At 41.6% G+C, this 18,572-nt stretch overlaps 1 protein-coding gene across 1 annotated transcript; it reads right to left on the bottom strand.

Moving 5' to 3' along the window:
* Positions 1–1,095: 1,095 nt before the first annotated feature.
* On the bottom strand, positions 1,096–16,797 carry LOC121934935 (carbonic anhydrase 4-like). Its single transcript, XM_042475893.1, has 9 exons — positions 16,768–16,797; positions 13,242–13,332; positions 11,263–11,292; positions 10,221–10,385; positions 8,306–8,451; positions 5,098–5,187; positions 4,083–4,155; positions 3,842–4,005; positions 1,096–1,763 (listed from the first exon to the last, which is right to left on the bottom strand). The coding sequence occupies exons 2-9, from the start codon at positions 13,315–13,317 to the stop codon at positions 1,593–1,595; spliced, it is 915 nt and encodes a 304-aa protein (XP_042331827.1). The 5' UTR covers positions 13,318–13,332; positions 16,768–16,797; the 3' UTR covers positions 1,096–1,592.
* Positions 16,798–18,572: the final 1,775 nt, after the last annotated feature.

Genomic DNA, 18,572 nt, shown 5'->3' with positions numbered 1-18,572 from the left:
GGGACTTGAGTTGTTATCCATGGGAGTTCCTGGGACCAAACCCCAGTTGATACCAAGGGCCAACCGTAGTCTCACATTGGTAGGTTAGACTGAGAGACAGTGACAGACCCAAAGTCACACACCATGCAGGGCTGGACAGATAGCCTCAGGGCTGTTTTTGAGCCCTTCTCTGGGCTATCCTTTTTCTAACAGAAAATGATGATTTGCAAGCTTCTCACACTGCACAATCATAATGCTATGATTGCCATGGTTTTCTCTTATGGAATCCTGGGATTTGCAATTCAGGGAAGGATATTTAGTATTCTCACAGGAGATCTCTAGTGACTCACCAGACTACAGACTTCAGGATTCCACAAGATGCAGCTCTGACAAGTTACAGTGGAATCACAGTGCTATGACTGGTTGTGTGAAAGGACCCCATGAGTGGTGATGCAGCTTTTAAACAGGTTGTCAGGACTCCCTGGACTGTTTAACATCCAAAGTACACACTTTTCAAAATCAGAAAGAAGAGACTTCTGTATACTTCCTATTTTATTTTATTTTATTTTATTTTATTGCTTTGCTTTGTTTTTATTTTTGGCAGTCAGTGCAGCCCTTAGAAAGTCCCAGGAAAGAAATGTGGCTCCCAGACCCAACAAAGCTGTCCACTGTGCTTTAGACAAGCAGAACAAGAAGTCATTCTATCTAGTTAGTTTTAGTGCTGACACTGTGTTTGTACATATGTGTCTGTGTATATAAAAATAAATAAAGAATAAGTTATCTTTGTCGGTATGGGTGGAATTCAAGAAGTACAGACCCTCCAACTGTCCTGATTTGGCAGGGACAATTCCAGTTACACCACTGTTATCCCACTTTTTCAGCTGCTTTTAAAATGGCCCCATTTCTTTCTCTTCCTTCCACTTACCACCTTTGTCCTCAGCTTACTTTAATTTCTGCAAACTGAGTTCAAAGTCCAAAAGTAGTCAGCAATCAATTCCATAGTTTGCATCTCCAGAGAAAGAAACATGGGGAGAGGAGGGGCAAAGTCTTGCCCATCCCAAGTGGCTGAGGCAGAAGCAAACTGCTGCAGCCTCTCCTAGCTTGTGTATTCTTCCTCATTAATATCTTTTGCCACATGAACACCACTTTGATGTTATTTGGTCTTATGTGTCTCAGTTTTCATGTGTGAAATGTTGGAAGGTATGGAACTATTCCCTTGTTGGTGAGAGGTGCAACAGAGGACTAATCCATGACCAGCTTCACAAAATCTTCTGCATTTAATTTCTTTAAAGCAATTCAATACACTTACTTTTTGAATAAAATCCAGAGAGTTTATAGATACCAAATGTAAAGGCAGAACAAATGTTAAATTAAAGGGGAAAACTGTGTTTATGTGTTATTAGTGTTGTTTTACTCCATGCTGACGAAATGTCTTTCTTCCATGAGTCTGAGAGAGCCCCCCATGAAAAGCATAGATTGACATGATTGAAATTGAATTGGGAAGGAGGCAACTCAATATTTCCTTGGGTAATCCAAGCAGCAGGAAGGAATCAGTTGCCATACCACCGTGGACATGTGTGCCCTCACCCACACATACACATACCCCTGTTGGTTCAAAACTTCTTTGGGGCAGAGCAGTGTTCTGGATAATGGTGTACATATTTCTTTTCCTTGAAATGCTGGACTCTTCGGTTGTTCAATGGCTGCAAAGGACGATAATTCTTCTGCATCAGCCTGCCTTCTTTTATGTTGGAGAAATAAAGTGAATTTGTGAATTTCTTCAGCTGAAAGGGAGGAGGGAAACCACAGATGGGGCATGGTAGGAAATGCAGGAAAGGAGAGAGAAAAATGGAAGTAACAAAAGTTAGCCAGACTCACAAAACCAAGAAATTTGTACAATAAAAAGGAATCATGCTTAATTTTTTGGTTAAACTCTAGTGTTAGAAATCCCAAAGGTTGCCTTTGGTCATGGAAACCTTCCAAGAACAGCTGCAAAAACAGGCACAGTCTAAAACAGTGGTTCCCAAACATTGGTCCTCAAGATGTTTTGGATCTCAGCTCCCAGAATTCTTGACTGTTCACCAAGCTGGCTGAAGCTTCCAGGTGTTGAAGTCCAAAACACCTGGAGGACCAAAGTTTGGGAACTACTGATCTAAAACAGATTGCAAAATGCTGTCCTAGAGGTTTTGCTGGCCATTGCCAAGCCTGGACCAACAAAAAGACAGTAAAAATACCCTACAGGGATATCCAAAGTATGGAGAACAGATGCAAAAAGTCTGTGAAGTATTCAAGGGATGAACATCCTGCACATTATTCCCTTAGAGCGCTTTTTTTATCTCACTCTATAGGATATGTATGTGGTTCTTTGAGTTCCATAGGCAAAATGAGCAGCAAGTGAACTAAGGAGATTATCACACAAAGACTTACCGTCTTTAAAACATGGCTAGATCGTCTCTAAAGTGCAAGAGGGTAATTGCTGGTCGCGCTTGTTTCCCATTATGAAATCATCATGGAGGCATTCCATCATTATTTGCGGAGCTGCCATTTCTCTGCATAACGGGAACTTCCATTATGCAGAGAAATGGCGGCTCTACGGACGCTTTAATGACAGGATGCCTCCATGACGATTTCATCATGGGAGACAAACGCAACCGGTGAGCATACCCTTGTGCTTTAGAGACAATCTAGCCATGTTTTAAGGACAGTAAGCCTCCATGTGATAATCTCCTAAAATTGTGTGAGGCACTGAAAATGAAGTGTCTTCAACCAAGGCTCTTAACACTCAGGGTCCATCATTTTGCCTTGTGTGCCACTCAAGATTTTGTTTCTGTCACAAGCCTTGCAGATTAGTGTGTTTCTCAAGCATGGTCTCTAGAAAGCTGCCCAACTACCTGACAGAACATTTTGTCAACTGACTTCAGACAAATCAAGTTCCACCAAGCCCTATAGGTAAGTTCTGACATTGGGAGGTCTTCAAGTCTGGCTGTGAAAAACTCTGGCTCCCAGCCTCCACATTATTGTTCCCTTTTGAGGGTAAACACTTGTCAGCTTTGGGGTAACAGCTTCCTTATGACTTTTGTTGATGCTCCCAGAATATGACCATGGCTTGTCTGTATTGAATGTGTTACAGTTATGCTCTCCATCTATGGTCTTTCTGATCATTGGTTCTTTCTTTTGGGGGCAACCCTTCATTAACATGGACACTGGCCAATTCACTTCAGGTTTCATCAGACTAAGGACCTTATCGCACACATTATTTTCCCCATTATGGGAACTGGAAGGGGACGCTCGGGGCCATGCGCAACTGGGGAAAAACAGATTTTATCGCACAGCAAATCGTCCACAAAATGGCCCTGTTCTGTTCCCCGGTGTCAAGCCATCCCCATTCAGTGCTGAGGGATGCCATTTTGCTCGGATGGAAGACTTTCAACTCAAGCATTTAATGCTCTTCAGCACTGAATGGGGACAGCTTGGCGCCGGGGAACAGAACAGGTCCATTTTGTGGACGATTTGCTGTGTGGTAAAATCTGTTTTTTCCCAGTTGTGTACGTCCCCAAGCATCCCCTTCCAGTTCCCATAATGGGGAAAATAATGTGTGCAATAAGGTTCTAAGAGTCAGTTTCACCAGGACCTGAAAATCAGAATGCTTTGGGCCCTTGTATCTTCCCAAGCGTGGGAAATTGATCAGCACATGTGGAGATGGGTGTGTGAAACATGAGTGTAGAGCTGTTTTTGATATCAGTCCTGTGACTCACATCTGCTTTCAAAGAACCAATCTCTGTTCTTTATTAACAGAACTAAAACATTCTGTCTAGCAGCCATTACCTCCTCCTCAAAGGAGAGATTGATGGTACCCACTCACCGTTTGGGGAGACACCTCAATTGGCTCAGAGTAGACAGTCCAAATCACAGCCTCATTGCAGTTAGGAGTAGTGAGAGAGCCATAGTAGCGGTAATAGGAGCTTAGATCTGACATACTCAATAATCCCCCCAGAGAGAATTCTCCATCCAGTTTCAGAGAGTCCCCTGAGGAAAGAGAAGAAAGGTGAAAGAGATGAATAAGACATCACTTCATTTTCCAGGAAACTGAGAATAGGGCTCACCTTTCTCTGGGATTGCTTTCATGAGGTCGGCTAGAGTTTTCCAAGCGTTGATGATGGGAGTCTCATTGGATTTCTAGGGTGAAATGAAGGGAAGAAACCTTTATTTCAGAAATTATTTCCTCTAAAATCTCTCTTTCTTTCTCACATCCATTTTGAGGATAGGTCCCTTGGGAAAAAGGGGCCAGGAAGACTTGGCATCGAGGCAGCTAAACACAGCTCAGGAAGTGCTGTAAAGGGGGATGCAGGTGATCAGATAGTATCAAGAGCAGGAATGTGTGTGTGAGAAGATTTGGACAGGGTTTGGATTTGGGTTTGAACTTGGCACTGACAGAGTGTAGAGCAGAGAGAGACAAGAGTTTTGGATTTGCGGAAGAAGAGAACTGCCTACTATATATACTATATACTATAAACTATTTATTATATTGGAGAGCCTAACGAACATAATATTAGAGTTTATTATATCCTTACACAAATCTATTCTTGTTATTAAAGGAGCCCTGGTGGTGCAGTGCTTAAATGCCTGTCTCACTCAGAAATCACAAAGTTGTGAGTTCAGTACCAGTCAGGGGCTCTAAATTGACCCTGGCATCCTTCCATAGTTCGCTAAAATGAGTACCCAGACTGTTGGGGGCAGTAAGCTTACACTTTGTAAACCTCTTAGTACATTAGTAAGCAGTACAGAAATGTACTTACTATAGCTATTAAACCTGTCTCTGGCTGGCTCTCAAGCCTGCATTGGAGTCAGACCATGCATACCAAACAAAACATCCCATAAAACCACATTTATAGGTGTCATCCTGGGGCCCAGTAACTCAATGCAGCAAGGAAAGAATTGGGGGAACAAAGGCAGGGTGATGGACAGGATTTCTAAAAGTTGGAGTTTTGAGGTCAGCCTGGGTAAAGGGATCTCTTACAACTCTAGATGATCCAGGAGATACTGGGGCTCTTGAATCAGTCCCAATTTGTCCCTGGTTATTTTCCATTTGGCCTTTCCAGGTCATTCTGTTTACGTCACCTTTATGAAGAATGCCAAGACAGCAATTCCTTCTGGGTCCTCTCTTGCTTCTTCCATAGTCAAGTTGTTTTTTGTATGAACTATGTGGAGCTGATGCAAGAAGATGGGGAGGGGGGGAGGAAATGAATGAAAATAAACAGGGTTTTTAAATTATGTCTGCGTAATGCAATAGCAAGATTACTCAGAGTGAAGTGCAATAGTACAATTAGAGTATAATGCAACCGGAAAATGATAAAAATTACCCTTTGTGAGTGGTCAGCATGGATCATCTGTCTACCTGGCTACTCTGGGAAGAGTGGTGCTGGACTAGAGTGACCTTTAGTCTTATCTTTCTTTATTGTAGTTTTTCTAAGCTACCTTAAGTTCCTGTTTTTAAGAAAAGAGGCATACATGAATAAGCTATAATTATTATTCTTTGCTTCTCACCAGTCTACCAGATGTTACTGAGTGGAATTTGGGGGCTAGTGATTCAGTTTGTATCCAACTGTTTAGGAATCAATTATTGTTTGTGGAGGAGGAAGAGAAGAATTTAGTGAAGTCTGAGTCAGCAGGAATCATCTTGGGTTGTGGGAGACTGAGGTTTGCCTCCTCAATCAACGGTAAAGCTCATTGAACCCACTGTTATAAGGGCCAAATATGTGGTGGCTGCTAAGTAAAGGATTACTCACTATTAAGAATGCTACTAGAGGGACGGAAGGAGTGCAGGATGCACTGGATGATATCTAAGGAGGGGTAGCACCACTGTTTCTCAAACATCTGCCCTTTGGCAGAAACAGGCTGTAGCATCACTTTAAAACTCTGGGGCTCAGTGAAAGAGATGCCATGAGTGGGGCAAGACTCAGTGGGAGGAAAGAAAGGCCTCAGGATTTTTTAAAATATAATTTAATTTTTTTAAAAAAATAAAATTATTCCTTTTACATTTTCTTTTAAAACACCATAGTTTACCAACTTTTCACATTAACTGCATAAACCTGTGTACATGTAAATACATTTAGGCTGTGTGTATGATACTGTGATATAAGGGTATACTTATACTTTTAATGTGACTAGTCGTTTATGTCACAACTATTACTATTCTATTCAGTGATATACGAGAATTACAATTAAGGAGTAACGTTAGTACAAAAAATATTATTAAGGCTTCTGTATGGTGTGGTATGGGAGGAAGTCAATGGCAGTGGGCGGGGGTTGATACCATGAGTTACTGGACCCGGTAAGACTAACCCTAGTGATGCCACTGGATGGCCATCTGTCGGGGATGCTTTGATTTAGATTTCCTGCATGGCAGGGGGTTGGACTGGATGGCCCTTGCAGTCGCTTCTAACTCTATGATTCTATGATTCTATGATAACACTGAAAGATAGTTAGGTGATAATCACTGGCAGTTATGTGACCAGGGAGATATTTTCCTCCCAAATGGTCAATTTAACCTCAGAATAGGGGCCTAGTGCTCTGAAGGGTGCATTACATTTGTGAGAAAATGCAGCAACTGGCATTTTGAATTGGGACACAAGAATTTAGGAGCTTGGAGTTGACTGAAATTAAAATACAGCTACTCTATTTCAAGCTGGAGGATGCCACTGTTTAATGTAACCTCTGGTAACAAATATTCTTCAAACAGCAAACCAGTTCAGTGGACTCAGGACTAGAGTAGAATAATTCATCTTGAAATGTTTTCTTTCCTAACTTTAGTGAGTTTGTTACATGAGATGTAATATGGCTACCCATAGCATTCAAAAAATTGTATCTTCCCCCTGGAAATCACCTATCCATTGTTTCACCTCAGCTTGAAAAAGGCTTTCTGTGCCTTTTCCCAGACATATCCTCTTTTTCAGAGCTAACATTTTAAAACACCATTTTTCCTGAACCAAAATTGTTAACAAATTTTGTTTCTTTGTTTGCAATTTTAGCAGCCTGTGCATCACACAGAAAGTCCAAGGGGCAGGGAATTGTCCCCTGTACCTGCCATGGGGACTGACTGCTGGTTTAACTTAATTATTTTGGGCTAAACAACTCAATACATTAAACATGTAGTGTGTGCATTACATAAAGATAAAGGTAATCCCTTGACAATAATGTCTAGTTGTAACCGACTGTGGGCAGTGGTGCTTATCTCTGTTATGACACTGAAAAGCCATCGCTGTCTGACGACTCCCCCTGTTGGTCATGTGGCCAGCATGACAGCACCAAATGGTGTTACCTCCCCACCGAAGTGGTACCTATTTATCTACCTGCATGCTTTCAAACTGCCAGGTTGGCAGAAGCTGGGTCTAGTGACAGGACTCACCTCATCATGCAACACTTGGGCCTTGAACTGCCAACCTTCCGATCTTCTGATCATCAGAATTGGCATCTTAACCACTAAGCCACCGCATCCCTGTGCTTTACATACATGGATTTATTATGGATTGGGACCACCATGGCTGGGTCAGGGATGTTTAAACACCATGATTTTTAAAAGCCAAGGCCCACCCCGCTGTTGTTAACTACTCTCAAGTCAACCCCAGCTCACAGGTGAACCTGTGTATGAGAGATCTCCAAGACCCCCTGCCCTCTACTGCTCTGCTCAGGTCCTCTACATTAAGGCCTATGTGTTCCCTGATTAAATTAGTCATCTTGCATGTGGTCTTCCTCTCTTTCTGCTGCCTTCTATCTTTCCTAGCATAATTGTTTGGTTTTTTCCCCCAATGATTCATGCATTCTCATGATGTGGCCAAAGTACAACAGCCTCAATTTATTTATCTCGGCTTCCAGGTACAGTTCATGCTTGGTCTATTCAAGGAGCCATTTGTTTGTCTTTTTGGCCATCGTGATATCTGCAACAAATGACAATGTAGTTGTAACATAAGGAGGGAAAACTTTACCCCTTTTGCAATGCAACTTTTATGGCCTTACTGTTACAGCCATTTTGTATCACAGGCCAATAGCTTAGCCTTATACTGTAATTTTCTAGATTTTTTAAAAAAAAGTAATTTACAATGTAAACATCTTAGATATCATAGAGTATGTTGTTAAATATTGTCACTAAAATAGTAATAAACTATATTTTGGGGCTTGGCACAATAACCCAGCAGTTGTTTTTTTAAGTAACTCTCCAAGCTTTTTTTAAAACACCTTAAAAAAAGAAACAGCAGTACTCTCCTAGCATGTCCACTCATCTCCCATACTCTAGCATTCCCTGCTTCCCCCTGTTCTCTGGCTGGCTCACCTCCATGGCTTGGTGCAGTCCATCAATTGCATGCTCCGAGCCTCTAAGATTGTAGGTACCCCAGTGAAGGTGGAAGGACTTCAAGGAGTATGTTGCTGGAAGGCCTGGACCAGAGATGGTAGCTCCTTTCTTCATTTCTACTTCAGCTGCAAAGAATCCAAAGCAAAACATTTGATGCACCCCAAAAGGGCAGACACAGAGCATTATGTACAGCATCATGGATTGGGCCACTCTTAAGAGCAGATTCAAAGGTCAGCCAAGTCGTGTGGCATAAGATCAAACTAGATTTTTGGAAAGACAGGTGCCCACCAAAAATCTAAAAAGTTGCATGATTTAGAAGAAAGAATTGGCAGAACAGTGAACTGGTACTCAACTTTTCCTTCATCCATCACTTACCCAAACACCCCTTATCCAGCTTTGATTTCCAAACACGTTGGCCAATGATGGGATAAGACAAAGAGAAAGACTTGCATTCCTAAATAGCTGTTTAGGAAATGTTATAACATACTCGCATGCTATGCCTGACTTATACTTGACATCACTCCCAGACAAAACAGTATAAATGCTGTTTGAGGATTTTGTGCATGAAAGTAGCCAGCATATTCAATGCTCAGTGCTTTTGCCAAGGCAGCACAACAACTGCTGAACAGCTCCCCCCTTTATTGACTGGAAGGCATCTGGTTCTATAGTCTGCTTTATACAGTCAGGAACAACCTTCATCCTTGTCTGGGAGAGCAAAGGCAAAACTTCCTTTTTCCTTAGCTGTGTAATGGCAGCCAGATGGTGCTGAGACACAATCCTGAAGACAATCCGTACTCATCCAAAAGCATCTGAGAAAGTAGACTGAAGTCTACAAAAGCTCATACTGCCAACTTCTTTCTTTCAGTTAGTCTCAAAGATGCTACAAGATCGATCTACAGAACTCATCCAGTTGCTGTTGCCAGGGAAGAAGGATAAATCTTGTTCCCATCCTAGGCCATCACAGGGACGTAGCCAAGGGGGAGGTTCTTAGGGTCCGGACCCCCCCCCCACTTCCATTAGAAAAATGAATGGTGCTGCACCACTGCACTCAAGCCCCATTATAATGGTAGCACTTAGTTTGGACCCCCCCCCCCTTCCCAAAAACCCGGCCTACGTCCCTGGCCATCAGTATAAGTACATTGGCTAAGGCTGGGAAAGGCTCTTGGTCACAAAGTCCTGAATTATCAACAATTCATTTTTTAACAGCCATATTGTCTAACACAATAGAGTCAAACTCCTGCTGATATATACCATCATCTGCATTTTAGGCTATGCATATACTTTGAAACAGACCAGTTGTTAATTTAGCACCCTGACCATTCTACAAGATGATATAAATCAGAGACAAGAATTTGTGTATATGTCATAGTTCACAATGTTCTGTCTCACACACACCACAGATGCACATGCTAACATGACTAAGAAATGGAACCCAGGATAGGTTTATGCAAATGAAGGAGTAGAATTATGCAGATTAGAATCATCTTGGTCATTTGTGGTTCACTTCTCCTAAGGAGCAAAGCAAAGGGCTGTAATAGGCCAAGGAGAGTGATGGTGTAGGAGTTGTCTTTGCAATTCCCCAAAGAAATTCGAGTCATCTTCAGTGCACTCTTCTGCTTCCTGCTTCTCTAGAAAATGACATCATGAAAGGGAACTGAAGGAACAGGAGTGGTACTAGCATATTCTTATGCAAATCTGAGTAGTGTTCATGGCAAAAAGATTATGCTTTACCCCCATGCTTACTTTGCAGCATGTCTCTTATTTACCAAGCCAGTAAAATAATGCCACCTGCGAAGATTGGTCCTCCTGCCACAATTCCACATTAAAGAGCCCCCCCCCCCCCATCCCAGTGCCTTGCATCTTAATGTGCAGCTGCTCATTCATCTATACTTACGGTAATGCCCTGTGTTCTTAAGGAGCTGTGGCCTCTTGCGGTCTTCATAACCAACAAAATTAATAGGACCCAGGCAGTCATCAGATATGGTTTTCTTGGTTACAATATTGATGGGAGACTGCTTCTCACCACTGCAGTTGCCGAGGTATGACCACATCTTTGGGCCTGGGGAAGCAGAAGGAAAGGATGTGCAATATTTTCCACTAGAGCATCTGCAATGAGAATTCTTTTTTCAAAATCTACAACAGACAGGCATCTTGCCTTTTGCTCTCAAACACTTTCTTAGGTTAACCCCCTTTTAACAGTAACTCATTTAGAATGATGGTTCCTTTTTATTATACAGTATGTTCAGACTTGCTAAGATGGTGAAAGCAACCTCTAAATAATTTTCTGATAGGATAGCCATACCACTTACATTAGAAACAGAGTGTCCTCTCACGATTAGTCATCTTCACCAAGGAACCACATTCTACTAGTCCCAGATGCATAAGAGTAGGGCTTTTTAAAGTGTATTTGCAAGTTTTTACATGTAATTTGATGCATTCTTTGACTTATCCCCACCTTTCCTTTCCCCCAAATAAATGATATATTTTGATTCTGGATGCTGCGTGACTTTGGTGGGAATATCTCACACAGTCTTCTCATGTGCCAAGAATGCACAAACTGTATGCAATCTCTTACCTTCCAGAGTGGGGAATCACAAAGTTTTATAAGGTTTCAATTCCTCTGGGCTTTAGAAATTCAATCCATAGCATGTTCCTTTCTTATTTTTCTTACAACAGATCTGGGCTGCAGGAAGAAGACCTTGCCAACAAAGCTTATAACCTCCCCAAGTACAAACTTGCCAATAGTCATGCTGAAGTAGGAATTTTTGATGAAGTTATATATGGCTGAAAGTTCCCTCAAAACCTCATTAGAGAAAGTTACTACTCTTTTTGTGCCCCAATGATTTCTCATTATCGTACTAGTGATAACAGCCTTTGCTTCCCACTTGGGCGGTATGCTTGAGGCCATGGGTGGAACCAAGGAATGATTAACTTACCACAACTTGGTTTGTCATAGCACCAGGGGTCTGTGAGAAAGATGGAAAGAGAAAGAATGAGAATGGAATAGGATTGTATTGTACTTTGTTATGGAAAAGTTTAGAGAGCCAGCATAGCATAATGGTTTGAATGTTAGAGTACGACTCTGGAGACCAGAGTCTGATTCCCAGCTCAGCCATGAAACCCACTGGGTGACCTTCTGTGTGCCACATGCTCTCAGCCTCAGGGGAAGGCAATAGTAAACCGTCTCTGAACCAATCTTGCCAAGAAAATCCTACGGTAGGTTCGGCTTAGAGTCGCCGTAAGTCAGAAACTACTTGAAGGCACACAACAAAACTACTACAAAGATCTAGATAACGCAGCATCTTCCATCTTCTTGATCTCTCACCCCCACAGGTAAGAGAAGATTGGGGATTATTGCTGTTGTGTTCCTTCAAGTCATTTCCAATGAACCAATGACATATGTGGTCAGAGGCAGTTTGCCTTTGCCTTCTTTGGAGGCTGTGAGAATGTGATTTCCCTAAGGTCACTCAGTGGGTTCCCATGGCAGAACAAGGATTCAAATCCTGATCTCGAGTTCAGTGTTCAAACCACTACCCCACATACATGTTTCCATTAAATCAGCAGTGGGAAGTGTGTGGCTGGTGGGTTACATGTGGTATCCCAAACCTCCTTGGAAACCTCCAAAGTCCCACAAATCCCTCACTTTTTTAAAAATAAGACCAATTTTGGTGATTTTTTTTTTGCCTGAAAATGCCCCCCCCCAAAAAAAAAGAAAGGGGGGGGAGAGGCCAGCACAGATCCTCAGTGTTCCACAGATTGGGACACATTAAAATTGGACACGTGTGTTTGACCAAACAACATCAGAGCATGGTCAAGATGGGGCAAGTTATTAATAAGGACAAACACACAGGTTAGGAGGGGCTGCAGCAGTTTGCTTTTGCCTAGATTCCACTACCCTCTTTCCTATCCCTGCTGCTGAGTTAACTGAATGTAAACTATTTTTGCAATTGGAACTCATTTTGCAGCCACTGAAGTTAGCTGAGGTTGAAGGGGAGAAGTAGAAGGAAGAGAAAGAAACTAGGACATTTTTAAAGCAACTGGAAAAGTGGGACAACAAAGGATTAAACAAATCAAAACTGTTGGAGAGAATGCCAACATTAGCCACAAATGTAGTATTTTACCTCTCTCACCTGCAGAACTCCTCCAATCCCCTAAATACAACCCTAAATGCCAGAAAATAATCAAAAATGCTGACCAGTGATGACACAATATTACTTCTGGTGCATTTAAAGATGGTGGTGTGGACTCTAGGAGCCCATGAGAGTGAAAATGGATCCCTAACCCCCACATGCAGTTATCCATCCCTGAATTAAATGAAAGCAACATGGCGTAGTGGTTTGAGTGTTGGACTATGACACTGGAGACAAGGGTTCCGTTCCCAGCTTAGCCATGGAACCTACTGAGTAACATTGGGCAATTCACATACTCTCAGCCTCAGAGGAAGGCATTGGTAAATATCCTCTAAACAAATCTTGGCAAGAAAACCCCATGTTAGGGTCACCTTAGGGGTCACCATAAGTTGGAAATGACTTGAAAGCACACAACACACACACAGTCCTTTCTTACTCATTCTTCTCCCGTCATAGTTATTGTAAGCTCCAGCCTTTCTTAGCTAACATTAAACTGGCACACACATTTTTCAAAGCAGTCCTCCCAAAGAGTCAGTTTATTTACTTTTTGTAGTTGTGATTTTGTGGCTGTTCCAGATTAATATGATTAATCAATTTGGTAAATTCTAGTCTACAGCCCCAATGATTAGACTATGGCAGCTTAAAAGGACTGTGAATTATTAGCTTCCAACTGAACAAGCTAACAGCTAAACTCTCTGCACTCTCAAGATGGGTGTAGCTTACTATCTTTTAAAAAGCCACATTATTTTGAAGTAAGCATTTTACAGTATGGTGCTGAAACTTACCTTCACTACTAACACAGATCCCTCCCAGCAGTAGAAGCACCAATACATGGATTCTTGTATTCAGTGTAGGACTCATGACTTTAATGGCTACCTGCACAGAAAAGAAATATTTTTAGCAACTGAGGGCCATATCCTAACCAATTTGTCCCACTGAACATCCAGAAATAGGAACATTAGTAGAAGAAAGCTAATGCATTTTTGAAATCATTAAGCAAATAATAATAATAATAATAATAATAATAATAATAATAATAATAATAATAATAAAATTAATTACACTGATATTTCAAGGGAAGAATTAACCAGATGTATGGATTTTTGAAAACCCCATGTCTCATCCACATCTACCAATGTCTTATCCATTCTTCTCTTTCTCAGACCTTTATAACCTCATATACTTATAATTTTCATTATTTAGCTTAACAATCTTCATGTGACTCCCAGTGAAAGTCCCAGGGTTCAGACCTTGAAAATTCAGTTTCTTGGGACAGATGAAGAGACTCTGTGTGATGTCCCATGTAAAATCAGGATACAGGAATACCATCTGTATGCAAGTATCATCCCTTTCCAAGCAGCCTTCCTTACATATTGGCTTAAAAACTTTTAATTTTGGGAGTAATTAAACTATCCATGTAAACCAACTGGGTGACCTTGGGAAAGTCATCCTCTCGGCCTCAGAGGATGGCAATGGCAAACCCCTCAAAAGAAACTTGCCAAGAAATCCCCATAATAGGTTTGCTTTAGGGTCATCATAAGATGGAAATGACACAAAGGCACACAGTATAGAAGCAATCTATCATGAACTAAAACAAGAGGTTTGGATTTTGTAACTGAAATATTAATTCTCTAACTTCAAGGGACTAAGAAAAAAGAAGAACCACTCTTTACAAAAATCCAAGAGTATTGGGTCTTGGGTAAAGAACTATCTGGGAAATTAAAACCTGTTGGCTCTTCATTGTCTGTAATTTAACTAATTAATAACTTAATTCTGGAATTAAATTAATTCTGTAGTACCAGTTTAACTAAATACAGTTTAGATGAAAAAGAAATGTAATTATGTTATCTTTTTATTAGAAAATTTCCAACCTAAATGTTAAATTATTTTAATTAATTACTGTCAATAGACACCTATCAAAGCTGGTCACACCATGTTCACACCTTCATGCTCCTTGTCATGTTCAATGCAGCAGCTTTATGGCCAGATATGCACTGCCCCAACCTCTCCCATCCTGTGGCTGGACTACATAATAATAATAATAATAATATGTTTTATTTGTATACCGCTTTTCCTATGATCAAAGCGGTTTACAGCATACATATGCATATACAACAAAGCAAGTACTGTAACAAAAAAAAAACACTCTGCTTCTCTCCCCTCAAGGTGGAGGTCGGGGGAGGGCTCTTCTTCTTGGCAGGCAGAGGCCTGTTGTTTCTTGCCTGCTTCTCTCCCCTCAAGATGGTCCCATAATCCCCATCTCCCATAATCCCCATCTCCCATAATCCCCATCATCTAGGCAGAAGTGATACAAATTGTACCCAACCATATCTGAAGGGTGCATGAATGGCTGCACTATCTAAGGAAAATCAGTATCTGCCCTATATAGGGCAAGTCAGCTATCCTGGAAGTTAGCCAGTATGATGTCAACAATCCACTTCAATGCAGGGATCTCTTATCCACTTAATTGCCAACTGAAGTTGCTTGCATGCTAATTACCCTAATATTATCTACATAACTCCATTTCAGAGGCTATACTCATTTCACATAACCACAGATTTATGTAACATAGGCGTGAAACAAACCGTCCCAAAAGGGCATCCTGGAGGGATGCCGCAGCAGCCCAAACTGCCCCCAAAAAACCCCAGAAACAATGGGTTCTTCTTTGGATATTGCATGGACGTCACGAGTGCACCAATGGTGCATTCGTGATGTAAGCGACACACAGCGACATCTATGGACGGGAGGCCGCCATTACAACAACGCCATGACGTGTTAGGGTTAGGGACCGTGCGGTTGGTGCATGGTCCCTAACCCTAGAATTGCCACCTGGACACCACTTCTTGCCAGTATGTACCAGGCGATTGTCAGGGAGGGTGAAAGAAATGCTTTAGCTCAGTGTTCAATACATACTATACACACACACACACACACACACACAATAACACTATTACAGCACAACATCATTACACCCATCACTGCCCAAATTTCATCACACACAGTATCCCCCACTTATCACACTACTCAGTTGTTTCAGGTTGTCCTGTTCAAAACTGCTTTACTCATACTAATTAAGCTGTAATAACTGTATTACAGCACAATATCATTGCAGTGCACACATCTCACATTGTGAGAGGTAGCACAGGGAGAGAAACTGACCACACCATCCTCTGTTACATTTCTTGTCACTTTTTTGTTACTTTTCATTACTTTGAGAGGGATTTAGAACTGATAAAAGAATGGCACTAAACTTGATAAAGTTATGTCAAAATGATTTTAAAATCCCCTTTACAAGTACAGCTGGCCCGCCATGGATTCTGCATTCACAAATTCAATAATCTTGAAAATGCATATTTAAAAAAAAATCCAAAAAGCAAACCTTGATGTTTCCATTTTATATAAGGGACCTTATTTTACTATGCCATTTTATATCATGAGACTTGAGTATCCACAGATTTTGGTATCCACAGTGGGTTATGGAACCAAACTCCAGTGGATACCAAGAGACCACTGTATTTTTAAAAAGTGATGCAAAAATGTGAAGTCAAAGGCTTTCATGGCCAGAATCCATAGCTTTTTGTGGGGGTTTTGAGTTATGTGGCCGTGTTCTGGAAGAGTTTATTCCTGACGTTTCACCAGCATCTGTAGCTGACATCTTCAGGTGAAACGTCATGAATAAGCTTTTCTAAAACACAGCCACAAAGCCCAAAACCTGCACAAAAAAACAGATGAGAAAATGTTACTCATTACACCAGTAGAGTAGTTTCACTCACAACCATTATTCTACTCTGAGAATGGAAAATCATTACAAACATGTTTTAAAAAGGGAGTGGACTTGTGTTTTCCAGGCTTAGATCCCACCAGTCAATAGTATAGTCCAGCTTCCAGGATCTTCTTGCTGGAGGGAAGGAGGACAAAAGGAACTTCAGAGGGATTCAAGAACAACAGGTTGATGGTTAAGATGCTATCCCAGAAGAGCAGCCCTCTTCCATTAACCTCCAGCCTTGTACAGCTTCTGGCCAGATAATAAGTATGCAAGGTACCAAAAGCTCCCCTAGTCTTGCCCGACATATAAAATACTACTCTCCCCATGATTCAAGACCTCACTATGCCACAAACTGAGAGCAGATCCTTCCAGGGAAAAGAAGAGGTTGTTACTTATGACAATGTGAAAAGGAGGTGGCCCTTTAAGAAATGAGTCCTAAATTTCATTCTCAAAGGCATTCCAAATTTCCGTTCGGGGAAAAAAAATGCCTAGATCCCCATTCCCTATCATCTCAGCTCCTGAAAGAATGACTCCCCAATTCTTACCTGCTGAAGCAGAGTCACCCTGGACTGATGCTGAAGCCACTTGGAACTGGTTTCTTTCCAGGATCTTACTAAATTTATTGTAGGCCACCTCCCCGAGGAGGAGCAGAGCAATAGGTGAGAAGGAGGAGCCATCAAATGTGGCAACTGGACACACCTTGAAGCACAAAGAGACTTGGACCAGACAAACTGGCACTGGACAGGAGGTGCCAAAGCTCAGTGATGAAGAAGCTGGTGATTTGTTTGTGTGCTTTGCATACCACAAGGAAGCCAATTTGGGCAGCCAACCAATTATATAAAATTAGTTGATTGATCATCTGGCTTCTAATAGGGAGTCAAGATCTCCTATACATCATCGTTCATAGTTTCTTTTTAATTAGTGTGGGATTCTCTCTTGATATTTAGAACATTCCCTACTGGGCTATCCTTTAAGTGCCAGTAAGATGCTATATGCCATTGTTGAGAGATCAAAGAACTGATGGTAGTATTACGGTAGGTCCAGCTTTAGAGTGAAGCACTGGGAAGGAATGTTCTGAGACAGCAAGTTCCAGACAAGGATTAATTTCCTGGCTTGCAATCTGACCTTCAGAACCTCGGGTTGCCAGAAAGAAAACTGTACTTTTAATGATTGCATAGAATCAGGCCATGATAGGTCCATCTTCTTTAATTACCTAGACTTTACATGAAGCATTGAAAGCAAAAATCTTGGAACTGCAAAGCTATCCCTGAGCACATAGCCAGCCCCACAAAAGCACATCTACGCATATGGTGATGCTGCCAAAAGAACAGCTGATTTCTGCATAGTAATGTAACCCGCAGAATACTAAAGTCTCCATGAAAGCCTACCTCAGCCTGTGGTACTAGCAATTGCAAACATTATAACCAGGGATTATCCGGGATAATAATTATAATCTAGGATTATAATATGGGATTAAACCAAAGGGGATAGTGGCACATCCACAGGATCATCACCCAAGAAGAGAGAAATGGGTTCCTCAACAGATTTGGAGATGGGGGGGGGGGGGATTCTAATCCCTTTTAATTTCCAAGGACAGAGGAACAGCTACAGAAAGGGGAGGGGGAGTCTTGTCATCCAAGAGAACCTAGCTCCTTCTCATCGGCTTCCCATGCCCTTTTCTGCTATGGAAAATAGAGTGATGAGGGTGAGTAAACTAAAGCAGACTCACTTTTCCTTCCCCTCTAATTGTGGAGTCAGTGCATCAATAAAGTTTAACAGAAAGTTCGTTTTTGTTTGAAACAAGAATTATATCAGGAAGCCAGTATGCTGTAGTGGTTTACGTATTTGTTACCTGAATTGCAAGGGTCCTGAAGGGGCACCCACAAATTGCATTCAATGAAGAAATTAGTTTAGCTCAGTGGGGAGCAGCAATCCGTGTCCCTCATCCATTGGTACAAAAAGCAGGGACCTCACCTAATGTTTAATCATTCCAGACCCAGAGAACTCCAGAGGCAGTTTCAAATTAAAGTACAGTCGCCCCTCCGTTTTCGTGTGGGATCCATTCCGAACCCCCTCTTGCAAAAACCAAAAATTGCCAATATTCAAGCTTAAATGGTGGGCATGCACGGGGGCACCCACCCCATTTTGTCCCCCTCTGTTTGCTGCCCATGAAAGGGTGAGGGACACGGATTCCAAGTCCACGAAAACAGAGGGCAACTGTAGTTGTATTTAAAAAGGAAATCAATGATCACACAAACGCACTTCCTCACTCACACGCACAAGAGACAAATGTGGCAAATGGTAGCAAGTTGCAGTGTTGCCAACAAGCCTCGAAGATAATTCCCCAAAC

The sequence above is a fragment of the Sceloporus undulatus genome, chromosome 6 (genome assembly GCF_019175285.1).
Source record: "Sceloporus undulatus isolate JIND9_A2432 ecotype Alabama chromosome 6, SceUnd_v1.1, whole genome shotgun sequence".
NCBI classification, from domain to species: Eukaryota; Metazoa; Chordata; class Lepidosauria; order Squamata; family Phrynosomatidae; genus Sceloporus; species Sceloporus undulatus.
The sequence above is the reverse complement of the archived record's forward strand: the minus strand, read 5'-3'. Positions and strand labels throughout refer to the sequence as shown.

Coding starts and splice junctions, on each gene's coding strand:
- LOC121934935 (XM_042475893.1), bottom strand. CDS start 13,317: ATGAGTCCTACACTGAATACAAGAATCCATGTATTGGTGCTTCTACTG. Junction 11,293..13,241: donor GATCTGTGTTAGTAGTGAAG/GTAAGTTTCAGC, acceptor TCTTTCTCACAG/ACCCCTGGTGCTATGACAAA. Junction 4,156..5,097: donor TCTTGGCATTCTTCATAAAG/GTGACGTAAACA, acceptor ATTTCACCCTAG/AAATCCAATGAGACTCCCAT.